Consider the following 20,491-nt stretch of genomic DNA (forward strand, 5'->3'; position numbering starts at 1 on the left):
ATTATAAGTGTTTATTGAAAAATATCCATAATAAACTTTGTTATTGTTTCAAGATTAGAAAAGAGTGAGTTATATTTAGAAAGTATTAAATCTATAGTCTAAATTAGTAGGGAACGTAGAAAATGTAAACGACAGCATGCAGAAAAAGTGTTTAGCTCTAACAGAGTACACACAAAGCAAAACGATAACAAAACACAAACAACACAAGTTAAATCCGATCACCAAATATTCAGCACACAAAGAAATGCAATATACGCTTTCAGCAAATATAAGATATCTCCTACGCTAACTTTATTAATTACCTATTTCTACTTCGGCACGAATAATCGAATATATTATTTTCCATAACTTAGAATGGATCATTTGATTTCTTACAACACACCTAATTTAGCTACAAGAGTATTTGTACTGATATTGCCACTTCATTATCAACTGTTGACTGTTTACTACACTGGACAACCAAAACGACTGATAAGTAACAGCTTTAAAGGTGACAACTTTTTTCAACAACTAAAAACCTATTGAGACTTACTGTTAAACTGATTTAGATTAGAGAGGACAATAGACAATAGAGAAAATTGACAATTTTAGAGTTCAAATCCTTTTACATATACATATATATGGCTTTTATTATATACGACGTCTTCCTTACTATACTATAAATAATCTTGTTAATATCTATTACGTATTTCGGAGTGCAATAACATACATGCGTCAGATGACGAATATAGAATATAGAATACCTTTCCATCTTACCGTTAAGGTGCAAAAATATGCGACAACTAGCAGGTGACTTAATTTGTCAACTTGTGTTACTGGACTAACACTGACCTTATCTAACTGTATTCTGAAAGTATAGAAAAATGCTTCTCGACATAATACTATTGCAGGAGAGTTTTACCAGTAACCCACGTTACCTTTATTGCCGTAATTCCGCCAATGCTACGGCCCTGTACTTTTTGGTCCTCTTATAAAAAAATTAATTTTTGTTTTAATATAGCAAATACTCGTATCTTACAAATTATCTTATATAATTTACAATTATTAGATTCTAACAGAATTATCTATACTCTATCTGTAGCTCTTTAGCTTTCCTAAACATTTTTATGAATCCTATTTGCTCCATGCAGTTTTGTAAGTTATAACTGTGACAATATCTTTAGCGTTTTATTTTTTTTTTTTATAGTAATGTAGACAACAATTAAACGGACTTACGGTCTCCAACTGCATATGTAGAAGCTGTAAAAGTCACACAATGAAGTAAACGTTAGTTGAAGACAGCCGAATTGTTTGTCTGTCTGAACATGTCTAGTTTTTCTCATATTTTTTATTTCATCTCATAAAAGTTTACAAGAATTTCTTTGAAGCTGTTTACGTAGCTAAGCAATTGGCACAGAGTGAGTCCAAGTTTTGAGAGGAACTTGCATTGAATGCCGCATAAAGTTGTGTAGAATGATTCGCTTTGGACGCTACTCAACATATCTTTTCGTTCGGCTCGTCTGTTTGTCTGTCGGACGGACGGACGAACTGCGCATTAGTTAGACCACACATTACTTCTATGAAAGTTGCCGAGTTATTAAGCGTATTATTTATGACCCTGAGATTAAAGTCGACAAAATGTCGTGTACAACGTACCACATATGCCTGCACTACCTACAATAGATTTGTGCGAGTATATGTGAGTATCTGTGTAAGTGTATCTCAGACTCGTGTGCTTCAAGCTTGTTGCATAAATTATGTGTCGCGTTCTAGCCGTTAGTTAAATGTTACTTGACTTTTTCGTTTAGTCAGAGTAAATCTCAACTTCAGCTAGGCTTTGCAACATGCCACTTAGGCAAACTGCTTGCCTTGTTATTTATTGCAAATAAAAATACTTGATTTCGACTTGATTTATTTTCCATTTTGCCTTTATTTGTAGCTTAAAATTGTTTTAATTACATTTTGTTCCACTTTTATTGCTTCAATTTACTTGATTGAATTTGTTATTTTTGTGTTTTTTTTGCATACTGTGCCATTTTTTGCTATAAATTACGATTTTCATTGAATCGAAAAAGGTTCCTTAATCCGAAAATGTTAAAGAGTTGAGAGTGTACCGCCTACCTACCGACACTTTTCCTTTGTGAGCTCAGCAGTGAAATGCTCATTCACGTTATCGCGTGACTTTGGTAAATTTTTGAAATGTTTTGAAAGCATTTCAAAGGCATTTCTCACGTTAATAATTTTTTTCATGCAATTCTATGTTTTTTTGATTTCAGCTGATAAGGTTTCTAATATGCCTTTAGCGTCCTTCTGCCGCAGCTACTGCCCGCATGTATGACGGCACGGAAGGAGCAGCATAACAATTTCATTTCCTACTCCTGAAATGCTGCTCGTCTATGCTTGTCACCGGCTGAACATGACCTTTCCCTTGTACTTCACACCAACATTGTTTGCTTGATTAATTTCCGCCAGTGTCAGCGGGGTTAGTTTTTCCAATGCCGGTCCGAGTCTAAATTTACGTAACCTTTTCATGTTCCATGGCTTAGATTGCGTTGTATCGAAGGCTTTCTCGCTAAATATTTTTCATATAAACGATACAATATAATTAAAACATAAAGACTGACCAGAAATGCGTTGAAATGTCTAAAATTTGCATGTCACTTAAATTAATTATACTTTTATCTAAAAAATCCAAAGAAATTTTATGCTTTCTATTTTATATTTTGCCTTGGGGAAAAATTTTGTTTAATTACATTCCTCACGTTATTTGCAACATTTTAAATAAAAACTAATTGTTTTATTGTTATGTACTGTTAAAGAATTTTGATAAAAATAGTTAATTTGTTTTTTTTTCTTCACTATATTTTAGCCTGCCGCCATTGAAGAATTGCGTAAATGGACATCCACTGAAGCATTGGGTGATGTCACTGTAACGCCAGATTGCATGCATCATGTGGATACTTCTATTAGCACATCCGTCATAATTGGTGATAATGGTGTACTGACACCAGCACTCTCTCCGTCCGTGCTATCTGCTGATGCTGTAGATGCGCTCTATTCCATAAATGTTAGTAATGTCGTCGATAATTCCCAAATTCCTAATGACATAAACAAAGATGTGCCTTTAAATCATCGATTGCCTTCTCCTGAGGAGCAATGTAAAATTATAGCTTTAAGGTAAGTCAACATATATAACAATAATTCCGTACAATAAATAAATGGTCAGTTTCTAAATAATTGATTTTAAAAAAGTATATACACAATAAATTTGAAGCGAATTTATTGCTTATATAGTGATTAGTTAAATATTCTAATAGTTACAGAGGGCAGTTTAAGTTCTGGTGATAATTCCAGGAATTCACTTAGGTCTGTACTCTGTTCTACTGCTTATAGATCATGCTGATTCCAAACCCAAAATTCGCTTTTAAGAAGTTGTTTCAGCTGATATATTTTATCTATAAAATAAACTCTTAGTATGTTTAATCTGCATTACACATAAACTGAAGAATGACCTAAAGCACTTTTTTTATTCTATTAAAAGCTGTGGCAAGACGTAGTTATGAAAATACTCGTACTCCTAAACAACAGCATTTATAACACTATATTTATCACACGTCTTTAACAACATGTACATATTTGCTCTCCATTTTTCATTGTTGTCAGTATTTGTTACTGCTTCGGTTGTCCATCATTATTACGAAGGGTCTCTCAAAAGTTCGTTAAGTTATCAAAGCAGAATCAATTTACGACATCAAAAAAATGCTAGTTGATTTGGCGTAGTATAACGATATTAAATTTAAAGTTTTTCAGCAATCATAATAAAGAGTCGATTCCAACGCCATCATAACAAGAGATTCGGTTTCGGTTCTTAATAGATTGTGGCATACCCTCAAACCTGTAGAAATATAAGAGTGCCAAACAGCATATAGACAGAATGTGCCATCGTTTGTGACTGTCTCGATGTAGGTTTGAAAATTCTACGAGGGCAAATCTCGCGATTGTCGTCCAAAACTTACAAATAATGTTAACGCCGTTCTGGTAAAGTCCAGAACTAATGAAGTTTCAACATAGAGGCAGGAAATAATTGCTGATAAACTATATTGGCATAACAGCTTTGCGAATATTTAACAATCATTTTGGATACAAATAGATATCAAGATGATGGATTTCTCGAACTTTAACTGAAAAGAGGTACATGTGCTATACTCTTTAAAAAATTTTAAAGATTGAAAAATCTTTTCAAGCTTAATTTTTCAAGTTCGATCCAAACACAAACCAATAACCGATTGTTAAAGCTAGGCTATAGAAATCAGTTACAAAAGTAATGATGTTAATTTACTTTACCAGAAGAAAATTGTAGCTGTTATTTTTCTAAACACTGGATTTATAGTTTCAGAAATTTGTTGAGGAATCAGAGAAAAATAGACTGCACCGATACTTTCTGCATAACAATAACACGTCAGCCCACAGTATTAATAAACTAGCAACTTCATTGCGCTTTCAGGAATTAAAGAAAATAATATTAAAGGATTATCCTAATCCTAATCCAGTTAATTTTAAAGTTTCAAACCTAAAATATCAGATTTTTAAGACTTTTTGAAAAAGTAGAATTACCGTCTTCAGAAAAACATAACAATTTAATGGTAATTATGGTATACAAATCATAATGAAGATTTAAATTATAAAATTCAAATTATTTTAATCTAATTTTTTTAAGACAACTACAAAAAAATTTTTGTAAATCCCCTCGTAGCTATAAATTAAGTGCGTTAAAACACATTTTAAATATGGATCCAATGTGCATTAAAGGGTCTTGATTTTATTTTACTTTAGCAATGATTCATTAATTTTGGTACTTTTTTTATAAAAATCGTGTGACCCTCATTTATTGCGAATTGGGTTTATACACTATTTGCAAATATTTCTCAATCCCCACAATACTGGACTTGAAAGTTTATCTTGAATACATAATATAAACGAACACATTCTCATTTGTGATAAAATTAGTCATTTTTTTATTTAAACTATTTTATTTTTTTTTTACAAACATGTATATTATTTTTTGAGAGTTGCAATATAAAATTTTAGAACACTCTATTTAAGGGACTTAATCTATTTTATTAAGAGTTACTATAGCGGAATAAATATAATTCAAAGTCTACAAAATATTGAAATAATTTAAAATTTTTTTTAATCTCCAAAATTGTTTAATATTAAAAACCGCCATCTAATATGTAGGCCAAGAATATACTTGGCCTGCATACTTCAGAGAAGCAGGTCAGTAATATTAAGTCTACGTACTTGGTTACCCTAAATGAAAGTTATTAGAATTAATTTTTTTCTCACCAATAAATAATTATTATATTGCTCATACCCATATATGTTAATCTTTAAAGGACTACTCTAAAATGATTGACTTATTTTTACATCTTGTAAGTTATATATCAAGAGCTGTTGTCACAGTTACCCGTCTTCGATCGCCACCAATTTCGGCGAAACCAGCAAGTAAAAAGCACACTCTATATGTTCGTAAAATGCCAACACTGAAAAATAGAACCTAAAAAAATTTATGATTGGCTGAAATAAGGATGTAATATATATCTATGTGAGGATAGGAAATGAAACAATCCTTATTATTGTAAATTTGTTGTCATGTAAACAGACAGCGTTAAAAATTGACTTCAACAGTAATACCAATAGAAAAAAAAATGTCTATAGCCATCTCAAATAGATGTCATTTACATTACATATATGGGATTTAAGATTAATTAATTTAAATTAAAAAAACCTCAGACATAAGGGGGAAATCCATAATTTTGAACCCTTATTGTATATGATCTGTTCTAATTTTTCATGTTTTACTATATTTATATATAGTAGCATTGTAAACTTAAATTTGAATATATGCGGAGTACAATATATACCAATATATATATAATTATGTATATAGTAAGGTGCAATATACAATCAAAATATATTTATTACCTTACATTACAAACTCTCACTCCAACAGTAATTATCGCAAATTTTTGTATAAATATATAAGAAATATTACTTATATCTGAGACAAGTACCTGATAGCTTTCTAGCTTACATTTAAAATAACTTAATCCGGCTGAATATAGGGTATAGTGTGATTGCGCCGCTTATGATTAAATAATATAACGCCATCCACACTCTCTTTGAGGAAAAATTTTATTTTAAAACTGATTTTACTTTTAATATATCGTGTGTAGCTACTTGACTTGAAAGACACGATGTTTTATAAAAGATTTGAAATAATACAAGTTATAATATTTTTAATTTTTTGGAATTATTTACTACCAACAAATTCTAAAAGAGTTCACATAACATGTCAAAAATCTCCAATCAATGGAAAAAATATTTGTAAGTCAACTTGCGCTGGTGGTTGTGAGGACGGCTACTGCACCCGTAGCGGCATATGTATATGCCCCAAGGATTTTATTAATCAAAACGGAAAATGTGTTCCGAACTGCTCTAAAGGATGTCCTGTCAATGCCATTTGTGTAGCAAAAAATCAATGTCGCTGCAGTCCAGGTTATGAGGAATTTATCTATGATTTTAAAGAAGGACCAATTAGAGTTTGTGAGGCAAGATGTATTCCAGCTTGTGGAAGATTTTCTAAATGCGTAGCTCCAAATAAGTGTGACTGTAACGATGGATATATACAAGATGTAAAGTCTAAATCATGTAAACCATTTTGTGAAAAATGCACAGAAAATTCTGAATGTGTAGCACCGAATGTTTGCCAATGTAAAGATGGATACCATAATGAGACGAACTTATGCCTACCAAAATGTACTAAAGAGTGTGGCGAGTTTGCTCAATGCATTGATGTGAACAAATGTGAATGTAAAGATGGTTATACATATGAAAATGATCAATGTCGACCAATTTGCAAGAATGATTGCGGTGAAAATGCTTACTGTAGAGAACCCGATATTTGTGTGTGCTCACCAGGATACGCCAATTATTCGGGAATTTGTGAACCTGTTTGTGTAGATGAATGTGCTGAGAATGCAAAGTGTGTGGCACCGAATCTTTGTGATTGCAATAAGGGCTATCAGAGTATGGACGATAAGTGTGTTCCGGTTTGTTCAAAAGAATGCCCGATAAATTCAGAATGCAAGCAACCTGAAAACTGTATTTGTAATGCTGGATATATGTATGAAACCGATCAATGTCGACCAATTTGCAAGAATGATTGCGGTGAAAATGCTTACTGTAGAGAACCCGATATTTGTGAGTGCTTACCAGGATACGCCAATTATTCGGGAATTTGTAAACCTGTTTGTGTAGATGAATGTGCTGAGAATGCAAAGTGTGTGGCACCGAATATTTGTGATTGCAATAAGGGCTATCGGAGTATGGACGATAAGTGTGTTCCGGTTTGTTCAAAAGAATGCCCGATAAATTCAGAATGCAAGCAACCTGAGAACTGTATTTGTAATGCAGGATATGTGTATGAAACCGATCAATGTCGACCAATTTGCAAGAATGATTGCGGTGAAAATGCTTACTGTAGAGAACCCGATATTTGTGAGTGCTCACCAGGATACGCCAATTATTCGGGAATTTGTAAACCTGTTTGTGTAGATGAATGTGCTGAGAATGCAAAGTGTGTGGCACCGAATCTTTGTGATTGCAATGAGGGCTATCAGAGTATGGACGATAAGTGTGTTCCGGTTTGTTCAAAAGAATGCCCGATAAATTCAGAATGCAAGCAACCTGAAAACTGTATTTGTAATGCTGGATATATGTATGAAACCGGTCAATGTTGGCCAATTTGTGAAAAAGATTGTGGTGAAAATGCTTACTGTAGAGCACCAGGTATTTGTGAGTGTTCCCTAGGATACGCCAATCATTCGAGAATTTGTGAACCTGTTTGTGTAGATGAATGTGCTGAGAATGCAAAATGTGTGGCACCGAATCTTTGTGGTTGTAATGAGGGCTATCGGAGTGTGGACGATAAGTGTGTTCCGGCTTGTTCAGAAGATTGTCCCACAAATTCAGAATGTAAACAACCTGAGCTCTGTGTTTGTAGTGCTGGATATACAATGTCGAATAATATATGTGAGCCTGTCTGTGATAAGGTTTGCGGTCTAAATGCTATATGTACTGAAACTGACAAGTGTAGTTGCTCTCCTGGTTATGCCAATGTATCGAATACCTGTCAACCAATTTGTTCCGATAATTGTACGGAGAATGCAAAGTGCTTGGCACCGGAAAAATGCGTCTGCGATTCTGGTTACATAATGATAAATAATGTATGTAAACCAATATGTGATGGCGGATGTCCTCAAAAAGCTTATTGCTCTAAACCAGGTATGTGTAGCTGTATTGAAAATTATCAAAATATTGATGGAATATGTAAACCGCACTGTGCAAAAGAATGTCCCGTGTTCAGTTTTTGTGCAGCACCTAATCATTGCGAGTGCATCGATGGATATAAGTTAAAAAATAAAAGTTGTCAGCCAATTTGTAATGATCTTTGTGACCAAAAACATTCAATTTGTATTGCTCCTAACACTTGTGGTTGTATCCAAGGATATGAATTAAATAAAGAAACAAAGTCATGTGAAGATACGTTGTATAAAAGTAGGCAGAAAGGATGTCAGCTACATTTAATAATTACAAAATGGTATGTGCCATGTGAAAATGCCTTAGTCTTGGGTTCCATATTCTATGGACTTTTATTTGCGATGTTACTAATTTGTGTAATAATAATTTATATAATATGTAAGAAAACTTTTCAAAAACAAATGTTGACGGAAACAACTTATCCGAATTTTATTATCACCTATCAGCCAACAATGAATGCTAATGAAAATCGTTCTCTTTCTATGGAATGTTTATCATCTGATCTGCCACCTCCTTATACACCAATGAAACGAAACGCGTTTGGTTCTTAATATATTAAAAAAATTTTAATAATTACTATTTTGTTTATAATACAATGAATTGTAGTAATAAGAAATTATGTTTATTTATAAGAAATTATAATATAATGAATTGTAATAATAAGAAATTATATTTATTTCAATTTTTTTTATAATTTTAATTTATTATAATGTAATTATTTAAAATATATAAAATTTTTACCTTTTTATACTATACAATTAATTTTTTTTTTAAGACATTGACAGTGAAGGAATTAGGTATATATATTGTATGGTATACTTAGTATGAAACTTTAGGACGAATGAGTTTCATATCATTTAAATATAAAAATATTTCTAATTGTTGATAATATTTTAACAAAAAATTTTTTTCTATTGTAATACATGTTCCAATTAAAGTTTTCAATATGTATATGGTTAGATTTTGAGTTGTACATTTAAGAATATGCAAAATCTCTCTCTCTCTCTCTCTCTCTCTCTCTCAAATAAAAGTAGCTTCGGTATCCGTATAATAATGCGGAAACAGGGATTTATTCTATAACTGATGTAACGAGATGATTTCAACAGATGATTAATTATACACTCTTCATCAATACCGAACGTACCATATAGGCATTTCTACTTCTACTCTATTAAATGGGCAAGTAATCCACATTCGTAGATGTGGAGATGACTGATGGACTGGCATTTTGAGTTTATAGGTAACTTAATAGTCACTTGGGAATACTTGTGTCTCTAGCCAAGAGAGTATCTGTCATGCGAGCTAATGGATTAATTGACTAAGTAATCTAAAAACATTATTTTCGTTACAAATAACATAAAGTATGTAACATATATATTAATTCAAAAAGGAGCAAAAATTATATATGTACTTTTCATATACATATATAGTAGTTTCAATACTATGATTATTAAAATTATTTTTATATTACAAATTACTACATTTGGAAAACTTGCAATTTCCGTCAAAAGGAACGTGGTTAAAATTGTGCCAAGAGGAATAAATTGAAAAATACTTTTTTATACAGTTCTTTAAATGTTTATATTATATATAATATTGCTTCCCTTTGAATACGCCACTGATCATTAAACTAATCCTTTTTTTTCCAAAAAAAAATAGTTCTAGTATTCCAGACTATAGTTGACAGTAGTGGTCTATCAGTACCACCTACTAATACATAACAAATAAGGACTTTAGGTGTAAATAATGCACATTAAACATCAAACTAATCCTTTTTCAAAAAAAAAAAATGTAAAATAGTTCTAGTATTCCAGACTATAGTCGACAGTAGTGGTCTATCAGTACCACCTACTAATAAATGATAAATCATGACTTTAGGTGTAAATAATGCACACTGAACATCAAACTAATCCTCTTTTTTCCAAACAAAAATTTAAAATAGTTCTAGTATTCCAGACTATAGTTGACAGTAGTGGTCTATCAGTACCACCTACTAATACATGACAAATCAGGACTTTAGGTGTAAATAATGCACACTGAACATCAAACTAATCCTTTTTTTCCAAAAAAAAATGTAAAATAGTTCTAGTATTCCAGACTATAATTGACAGTAGTGGTCTATCAGTACCACCTACTAATACATGACAAAGAAGGACTTTAGGTGTAAATAATACTCTGCTTAATGTTTAAAAAATAATTGCCAATTACCAACTTTAAATAGTTTTTAATGTTTGTTTATAATCGGATATATGCACTATTGTCTGTATCGGCATTTATGTTTTATGTTAAACGGCACCAAACTCATTGATTTATTACAGCGACCACAACGCGTGTTTACGCAGCTCAGCGCTGTGCGCTACCCATTCTACGCACAAATGCTTATCTACGCATAATTAACAGCAACTGAAATGCATGCATTCTGCATGCAGCAAGCCCTTAACTTTTTAAAACTAAGCAAACAATTCATTATTTATGCTAATTTCATTTAAAATTTTGTATGTAAAATATTTATGTTAGTGCGGTTTTGGAGCGAGAAGATGGGTTGAGAGCTCGTCTAAATTATGCACATTACCAGATACGCGTACATTTCAAAAACGTGCTGAGTGGTGAACACTCGCATTTTGTGGCATACCAATTTGTGCCACAGCAGTTCCAATTTGTTAGACGACAAGCCTCTGTCAAACAAATATACTTCAAACCAAAAAAAAAAACAAAAATAAAAAAAATGGTTTTATGTAAATAAGCAGCAAATACCTGCAGTTTAAACAAATTAATTCAATTATTTTACGATGCGGAAAACAATTATGCATGTGTTAAGTACAAAACCAAACTATTATATCCATACGAAGTAGATATCTCTGGGTACAAGCCTAAATAGCATCCATAAAAGCAAGAGGAAAACACAGAAATAAATTATTAGGGCAAGGCGCATTGTGAGTGTATATTTGTTTTTGTATTTCTGGAACTATACTATAGTTGGCTTGACTTATTTGTTTAATGGTCTGTTGATTTTGTACTTTAATACGTTTTTATGGAAATTCTTTTTTTTTCTTAAGGTAAATTCATTCAAGTTTATAAGTATTAAACATTGTAGAACTGGAGTCTAAAAGGTTGAGGTTGAAGATTTAAAATTACAACTTGACTAACACTTTTTGGAGTGAAACTGAATTTATAGTTGTACCAGATATGTGATTTTCACAAAACAATGCCTTAAGAAAGCCGTATCGATTCCATATTCCTTGTAATTGTGGATAGAACGATGTGCATACTCGAGTTAGCTAGACGCATTGATAAATGCAAGTATTTAGCCAATACTAAGACCTTATGCTTAAGCCTGGTTCTGAACAAGCCTGGATATAGACACAACAGATGCTTTATAACTGAACCGTTGTTTAAGTAACTAAAATAGAAAATAGAACAAAACCTCCTCAGTCAGCTAAGAACACCGTTCCCATTCCATATTCCTCGTAATTGTGAATAGAACAATGCTGTGTACCGTTGTGTAAGTAACTAAAATAGAAAATAGATCAAAACCTCCTCAATCAGCTAAGAAAACCGTTCCCATTCCATATTCCTCATAATTGTGAATAGAACAGTGTGTATATTCGAACTAGCTAGACGCATTGATAAATGCAAGTATCTGGCCAATACTAAGACCTAAGGCTTAAGCCTGGTTCTGAACAAGACTGAACATAGACACAAACGATGCTTTGGTATTTTTTCATCGAGCGTCGGTAGCCATGCAGTAAAACGGATTCAATAGAGCAGACCGACCATGGCTCTATGCCATTCTCTAGCCTAGTATCTCTTTATAACAGATATTAACCTTGATTCTTCCAATTATTACTAGATCCCGTGAGGAATTTCCCAATGATTTTGCCAGCTTGCCATATCATTGACCATTTTTTGTGAATTCACGAAAAGTGTTGTGTTTATCCGAACAATAATTTAACTGCCTATGCTTTGAAATCGAACACATCCGTAAAATTATAGCCTACTATAAATTAAAAACATACAAATATTACTCTATAATAGTAATACTAGTAGTTTTATTATTATTTTTTAATAATTTTTTTTTTAATTTTTTTATTCTTTTATATTATTTATTATTTTATTAGTTTTATTATTTAAAATATATAACAATATATATAGAGCTTACAATAGCAATTCTGCCAACTGCCGGCCGGCCTATTGTCGGCTATGTGCCAACGAGTCATCAAAAATAAGCCATCTTGTATTTCTTAATTGCATTCAATTTAAAAAACCCAATATTCACCACAATCAAACCTACCAGATTGCATTGTTCGATGGTTTTTTCAATAGGCAACAGCAATGCCTACACTAAAATTTCCAATCAGAAAAATTTTACAGTAGCCAATTACACCACGTTCCTTAATGAGTTTATAAGATAACTTCGTGACCCACGTTATTGACTGCGGCCGCAATTAACCTCTGCAATACGCTACACAATAATAAAATTCGCAAAAGCATTGCAAAGCAAAAACAACAATAACAACACATTTTGCAAGCAACAACAATAAAATTTTTGTAAATCAAAAAGTTCCCGCTGTTTCACTTGCCCCTTTAAATACTTTAACATTTTTATGCGATTCGAGTGGTGTAGCTGCGCTGTTGCTGCTGCTGTTACCTCCTCTTTTGATCTTACAAGACATAATTGTAATTTTTTTTATCATTTTATTAACATATTTTGTTTTAAATAAGAGAAAAATACTTTAACTTACACATAATTTATTTTTGCATATTTACGTATATATTTAACATACTTTCATAGTTTTAAAAGTTCAACTAAAAATGAGTTACCTTTATTTTTATCTCCTTCCAACCCACTTATTTAGATATCCTGCCGAAGTTATTTCAGTGGACACATCGGGCAAACGTTTTCAACGTATGTGCATGGCGCGCAAGTCTACAACCGGTGTCTTTACCAATTTGACCGACACGAATAACTTAAATGACGACGTTCAAACAGTGAGCCGTCGTTCACGTTCACGTAAGGTGCGCGGCAAACGACGAAACACAATCGCTGGTATTGATCAAAAGGAAATACAAGATGCTGCAAATGGGTATGTTACAAAGGCTACAAAAGCACTGCCTATAAACTTTATTACGTATAACATTAGCAATAATGATAATAATAATAACAATAATGATGATGCTGTTAGCGACCGGAATGTTGATCATTCAAACTTGCTGCTGTTATTATTTTTATTTTCATACAAATATGATTTCATTTTAGCGGCACAATTATTGTTATTATTATTGTTATTGTGTTTATTTATTTATTCATTTTTTTTTTTTGTACAAAAGCAAAAAAAAAAAACATATACTCATTTAAAGTATATTATGAATGTAGTAAACTATAATCAAATTATTAGTTGAGAAGTGTATAAAAAAGAATAAAATTTACATAGAGTATAAAAGCATATTATATATAACTGCATTACATTATATACTTCATTTAGTATACCGAAAGATAAAAATATGTATAAAGATATTTAATGAAATTATTGTGATTTTAATATAATTTGTTATGCTGTTTATAATTTGTTTATAATTATTTTGTTTTTTTTTTTTTTTGTTAATTTTTAATTAGTATTTATGTCTATATTTCTTGCAAATAAATATGTTCGATGTTGTGTTATAAAATATCAAAATTATAATTAATTTTGCAAATATTTTAAATTTTGCTTAATGCCATTAAATAATTAAGCACAGCATGTTTAAATTAAAAACTAAAACAAAAATTTAATAAAAGAAAATTCATTTTTTATTTTATTTTTTTGATTGAAATGTAAATAATTTGTTTGCTCTTTTTCATGCAAATATTTAAGTTTAGTATATTTACAAATAAGCAATTTTTAATTAACAAAAATGATTTAAAATTAGTACAAATAAAATTTAACATCTGTAACCAAATAACAGCCTAACAAATTGTACAAACCAAAAAAAAAGAGAAAAAAATAATTATAATAAATTGTAAATAGTTCCAAAAACAAAAAAAAAACATAATTCGAAAATCTGCAGTCATTCATTTTCATATATTAGCGCAAACCAACAAACAGGAACCAAAACACCTACGTCATAACAATAAAAAAAAGAAACAGTCACACAATTGACATAAAAATATTTCCATAAACATCAAAATTCATAAAAAAAGATTTTTTTTTCAAATACATAAATATAATTTTTCATTTTTATTTTAACCAAACTAAAAAATTTAAAAATTTACACATAACTCTCCAAAAAAGTTTTCAGTATTACATCAGTGTAACTGTTCAGTTTTCTATACATGTCTTTAGATTTTCACCTCCACCTCACCAAGCCTCCATACATATCATGCCAACATACAGTTGCATACTTTCCTGGTTGAATTCACTGCAATTCATTAAATTTGGTTGACAGTTTTGTTATTGAATTGAACCAAATCGCCGCATCATAACTCTTCTCCCCACCACTTCTCACACTAGCAAAACTGAAAGATGTTTTCCTAGACCGTCCGTTCCATTTATTCCAATTCAATGAATTTATGACTTGCAATTCAATACTGAGCAAGTTCCAATTACACAAAATTGTTACCGCGGCATGTTTTATTTAATAGATCTTGCAAAATATTCTCTGCTTCTCTGCGTGTTAAATTTGCATAAAAAGATTTAAAGTTTAAAAAAGTTTTTTTTATTAAATATACAAATTTCATATAAAATATTTAGTAATTTTAATTTATACCATTATTGAAACCCAGTAGGAATAGTAAATAATTGACTAAGTTGTATTCTACGAATACTCCTAAGGAACAAATCATTATAGGCTTTTAACTCATATAAAGCTAAAAGTTGACTTCAACAAGTCGTTTCTGTAGTTATTATTGTTAAAATTATTAAAAGTATTAAACATATCAGTTTACTTTAACACTCTACGACAATGAATTATACTCTTAACACTGTTAGAACCATGGGCAAGTTTAAATTTACTCTTGTACTATATTTTGCTCCAATTTTGTGGCCTAATCGATCATATTTAGGATAATCCCAACATTATTTAAAAGCTACCGAATAGATAAAGAAGGTCAATGAACACTATTTTTCAACTTAGCAGTCAGCTTAACATTATAAAAATGAAAAAACTACTTAATATATGTATGTTTGTGAAAGCTACTGATCTGCATTTGGTATTCGATTACGAGTGGTAGTACCGGTAGGTAGTACATCCTACTAAATAAATTTTAATTTAAGTGTAACAGGCTTCTACTGAACTTCAATAATTATGCTCAAATAATTTGTTACTCACCTAAAATCCAAATACTGCAATATGGCAACTCCCTTTCTACGTTTTATGTGGAACAACTATTCGGCAACAATGAAAGGACTCTAGTGTCTTTTGCTTTTAAAAATGTTAACCTCAATTGTGAAACTTCGACTAATAACTGATTTTTATGCCTTTTTCCTTAGGTTTGGAATGAAAATGAAAATAAAAGATTGTATTTTTCTCTACTCAAGCACTTAAGTGCTGCATTGTTTCCACTATTTTCCATTTTCACTACAAGATATTTTCTACTTCTGTTTAAAGTGTACGTACAGCCCCCTTGACGTCACGCCTCTTCATAGTTATATATGTTCGTATTAATACTAAAAATGATTGATTGTGCATAAATATTGTAAGTTAATGTTGTGATTTATTTAAAACCCGAAACTAAAACCAAACTTTCTCTCCATGTATTAACAAAAGTTAACCCAATTTTACGCCCTTTTCCCGAAAAAACAATTCATTATAAACAAATTTGTTTATATTATTCCAAAATGAATCAAGCATGGAAAGCAGATTAATGAGTGCATTTCCGCAGACCTATCGGAACAATTGATTGATTTTAATTATTACGTTATCAAAAAAACCAAAATAACAAAAATATTTATATTTAGTAGTATTTATTGTGATTGAATGGAAATTGAATTAAAATTAAATTGTTCATAAAAAATATTACAAAAATATTAAAAATTAAAAAAAAATACTTTAAAAAAATGATGAACTCTTTAAACTTTATTAATTAATTTACAAATCAAATCAGTTTTTTATGTATTTTTTATGCATTTAACTTCCTCCATCCATTGATATGCAACAAATTTCCAGTTAAGTATGCAACTTAAGTGGTATTAATAATGAACAATAAACAAATAGCACTCAAACCAAAATAAAACAATAAAATATATGAAAAAATATTAAAATCACAATAATTTGTGGGCTCTTACTTTATAGTTGAAAACTTTGGACAGCTACATTCGGAGCTACTGAAATCTTTATCAGCCCAAAAACCAAACTAAACTAGACATCATTCATTAAATTCATTTATCATTTTTTTTCATTTATTTTAAACTGATTTAAAATTAATTAAAAATGCTAACAAAAATCAAACAATTTATTTTCTTTTCTTTTTTCACACACACACACAACAACAACAAACACACACATACATACCAACATTTTTACATACATACAAACATACAAACCATGCATTCGATTAAAAACATAAAAATTATTCCAATCTAGCGATGCAACTGCAACCAGCGGTGAACTTAAGAACACCACAAATGCCGGCATTGTCGCCGCCACTGGTACTGCAGCCGCCGCAGCCGTCATTGATGAAGATGCCAACAGCAGACGTAGTGAAAAATCCAAGAAATTTGGACGCAGCAAATCGAGCGATATCTTAAAAAAAGAATCTGTTGCCTTGCCATATGACAAAGGGAAGAGCACATTGACACGTCTTAATTCATTGAAGCAATGGGGCCGTAATCGGTTTAAATTTATGCAACGTAACGAGAGTGCAACGTTGACACTGAATGCCAGCAACAATAGCAGCAATGGGCCAGACAATGGCAATTCCATTACACAAAGTAGTGCCGCCAATGAAAAGGCGGAACTGAAAACGAATTGCAACAATAGCAGCGGTAGTGGCAGCAGTGGTTCATCATACAAAACCTCTTCGCATACTGCAGATAGTGGCAATATCGATGATGAATGTGTGGTGCACGAATTGATAAGCCAAAAGAACGAAGGTCGGTTTTCGCACGAACGAAAACCCTCATATTCGTCGTCTGAGAAGAGCATGAGCGTTAGCAGCAGTGGACATCTCAGGGGTAAGTTACATTTGGCCACCTGTGGCAATGTCAAGTTGCGCGATACGTCATCGTTGAATCGTCAACGTCGCAATGGTATCACAGCGAATGGTTTATGCGGTAAAGATGAACAGCCGCATTCTTCGAGTGGCAATTGGAGTGCTAGTTCGGAATCGGGACGTGCTTCAATCGGCAGCGAAATAACAATACAACCAAAATCCAGCGCTTCAAATACTTCACTGAATGTCTCTAGTTTTCATCCGGGTAGTGGACCGCCATCATCTATGTTGAGTCGGCGCCGTTTTCTAAATACATCTGCTTCGAGTAGTGTAACAAGTGAGGGCACAGCAACACCAGACTTACAGGTAACAGATGGTACGTATCCTAATCATTTGGATGATGAGACAAGTTCTGCATATTCCTGCGACACAGAAGGTTATTATACATCTTTTCATATGGATAGCGGTTTACGTACGCTAAAAGAAGAAGAAACACTAATTACACCTATACAAAGTGGTCACAATTTACATACAAACAATTATTCTTTCGGTAGTCAAGCCAATCAAACGGTACTTAGTGCAGAAAATGAATATGAGCTCTTTGGCAGAGGTTCCACTTCGACGACAACAAGCTCTGCTGGCACCGTTTGCACCACACTTATGATGAATGGTGAGCAGAGTAGTTTAAATGGACTTGGACCAGATGTGCCTGAACGCATAAGTTCTTTGGGTAAGTTAAATAAGAGCAATCACAGCAACAGCGCTAGTACCAGCACATTAGAGCGCAGCTACTCCAGTAGCACAATTGGTAGCACTTTAGAACGTACTGGTACCATCAAACGTAATGTTAATGCCAATCTTAAAATATCACCGATTGATGGTTCCGACGTCACCGATAAGTCCACTGAAACACCAGAATCTCAAGATGATGAATTCAACTTTGAGCAGCGCATACGAAAACGCACTGCACAGCCACTGCCGGCAGCTATAATTTCAGAAATAGAATGTTCCGAAAGCTCGGATTTAGAGGGTGTGGAACGTATTGAACGCATTAAACAAAAGACTGCTATAAACGCCAAGCGTATACCATCTATGTGTGTCATAACGCCAACCACTAGTGATGATGAGAACCAAGCTAAGGACAATGGTTTCGATCCAAATAAAACTTTAACAAACGAAAGCTCTCCCTGTGAGAAAGCTGCAGTAAAAGCTGAAGCTTTACTAGAATTAAAAATTAACGAAGCTGAATACTCTACAGTTGATGAGCTGCAAGCTGACAAAACACCACAACTAACACCCACTGGCGTTGCCAACAAGGATTACAACTTAAATGTACTCAAACGTAGTTCCAACTATGGTTTCAATAATATGCTTGAAAAGCTGAAAGTTGTATTGCCAAACATAAAGCGTTCGCCTAGCAAAAGCTCGTCAAGCTCAGCCCACGCTGTAGTGGACGATGATGAATTGTACGACACAGCCGGTGAGTATGTTACCATAGCAGATATAAGCAATAACAATCGTCGCAATCAGTTGCAAGCACCGAAGTCAGTGGGCACAAGCAGTCTTGGAATTTACTATTCCAATGACATATATAGGCGCAAAAACAGCGCCGACAGCACTAACAGTGTCGTCACGAAGGGTAACGAACCCGACACGCCAAAACGAGAGACAGAATACGTTTCATTGAATGAGCTGCCGTATCATTTGCGTAAAATTAATAGTGACAGTGCAGCAACGGCGGCGGCACTGAGTGCAACTTATGGCACTAACAATGAAACCCACACTTCCAATATGAAATTCATCGACTGCGCAGAATCCAAACAACAACAACAACAACTGCAACAGCAGCAGCAGCAACAATGGCAACGAAAACAAAGCGAAAGCACAAATGTGGTCCCGATGTATGCGGAAATTAGCGAGCTTACAGAAAAGTCATCGCACAGTTCACCCTTGGCACAGCATAAGGGAGCGCGTGTACGGGTAAATGCACAAGGAAAAATTATTTACGATTCCGACAGTTTGAAACGACGCAAAGGCGCGCACACAACATTCGCACCTGGTCCGTATGTAAAAGAAACTGAAAGTGCGCTTAACGAAAACGCAGTAGAAAGTATAACGGCAACGAAATCGCAACAACAACAGCAACAAATCGGTAATAGTGAAAGTGCGAATTGCATAGTGCCAAGAAGCGCAGCCACAAGTGCAGCTAAATTACTTTTCTTGAATGGTGGCATCGCTGCCAACAGAAAAGTGGCCAATGTGCGTCCGATAGTATCAACATCGCCATTGTCACAACAAACCCAACGTCTACAGCAACAGCAACAACAACAGCAACAATCATTCAACATGCCTATTACAACATATATGGACCAACAACCACAACAACAACACGAACCTCTTTCCTACAATTCCTATCAAGAAAACAAAAATCTATTAGCTAATCACACAAATCCCTTTTTCCAATCCACAATGATGCCCTCACCATCAACCAAATCCACCTCCTCGACTGGTTCCACCATATCAACATCGACGAACACAAGTGGCTCAACTGCATCCACTGCTTCATCATCAACATCCTCTTCGACGGCGAAAGAAGAAGGTAAGCAATATTTGGTAGATTTGTTAAAAATTAGAAATTATGACGCTAATATAAATTTTAATGCTAATAACGATCCTAATTTGAATGTAAATAACACTTTTGATATACACAAAATAATTGAAACAAAAACAGAAAATGACACTACAACAACACATACCAATAATAATTTAAATATTAACAATAATAATAATAATAATAATAATAATAATAAAAACAATAATAATAATATATTACATACAAACTTTAATGGTAACTTAATTAAAAATTTCAAATCCACTTCGAGACCCACCACCCCCCCAACTCCAATTAGAACACAAAAAAAATCAGTGAGAGTTACTTATAGTGTACAGCAAGGAAGCGAAGAGACGACGGCGATGGCGATGACGGTGGTAGGAATAAAAGAA

General features: G+C 32.8%; 2 protein-coding genes across 2 annotated transcripts in view; one reads left to right on the forward strand and one right to left on the reverse strand.

The window, feature by feature from the left end:
* LOC119685464 (sex determination protein fruitless-like) overlaps nt 1–20,491 on the reverse strand; it is a 421,971-nt gene that overhangs the window by 181,836 nt on the left and 219,644 nt on the right. The window lies entirely within an intron of this gene.
* The window catches only part of LOC119682634 (serine-rich adhesin for platelets-like), a 78,629-nt gene that overhangs the window by 47,449 nt on the left and 10,689 nt on the right, over nt 1–20,491 (forward strand). Inside the window, exons 3-5 of the mRNA XM_038096120.1 lie at nt 2,849–3,156; nt 13,218–13,445; nt 16,921–20,087. Coding sequence (XP_037952048.1) covers nt 2,849–3,156; nt 13,218–13,445; nt 16,921–20,087 — 3,703 coding nt within the window. The remainder of the gene's footprint in view (nt 1–2,848; nt 3,157–13,217; nt 13,446–16,920; nt 20,088–20,491) is intronic.

The sequence above is a fragment of the Teleopsis dalmanni genome, chromosome 2, assembly GCF_002237135.1.
Source record: "Teleopsis dalmanni isolate 2A chromosome 2, ASM223713v2, whole genome shotgun sequence".
Taxonomy (NCBI): domain Eukaryota; kingdom Metazoa; phylum Arthropoda; class Insecta; order Diptera; family Diopsidae; genus Teleopsis; species Teleopsis dalmanni.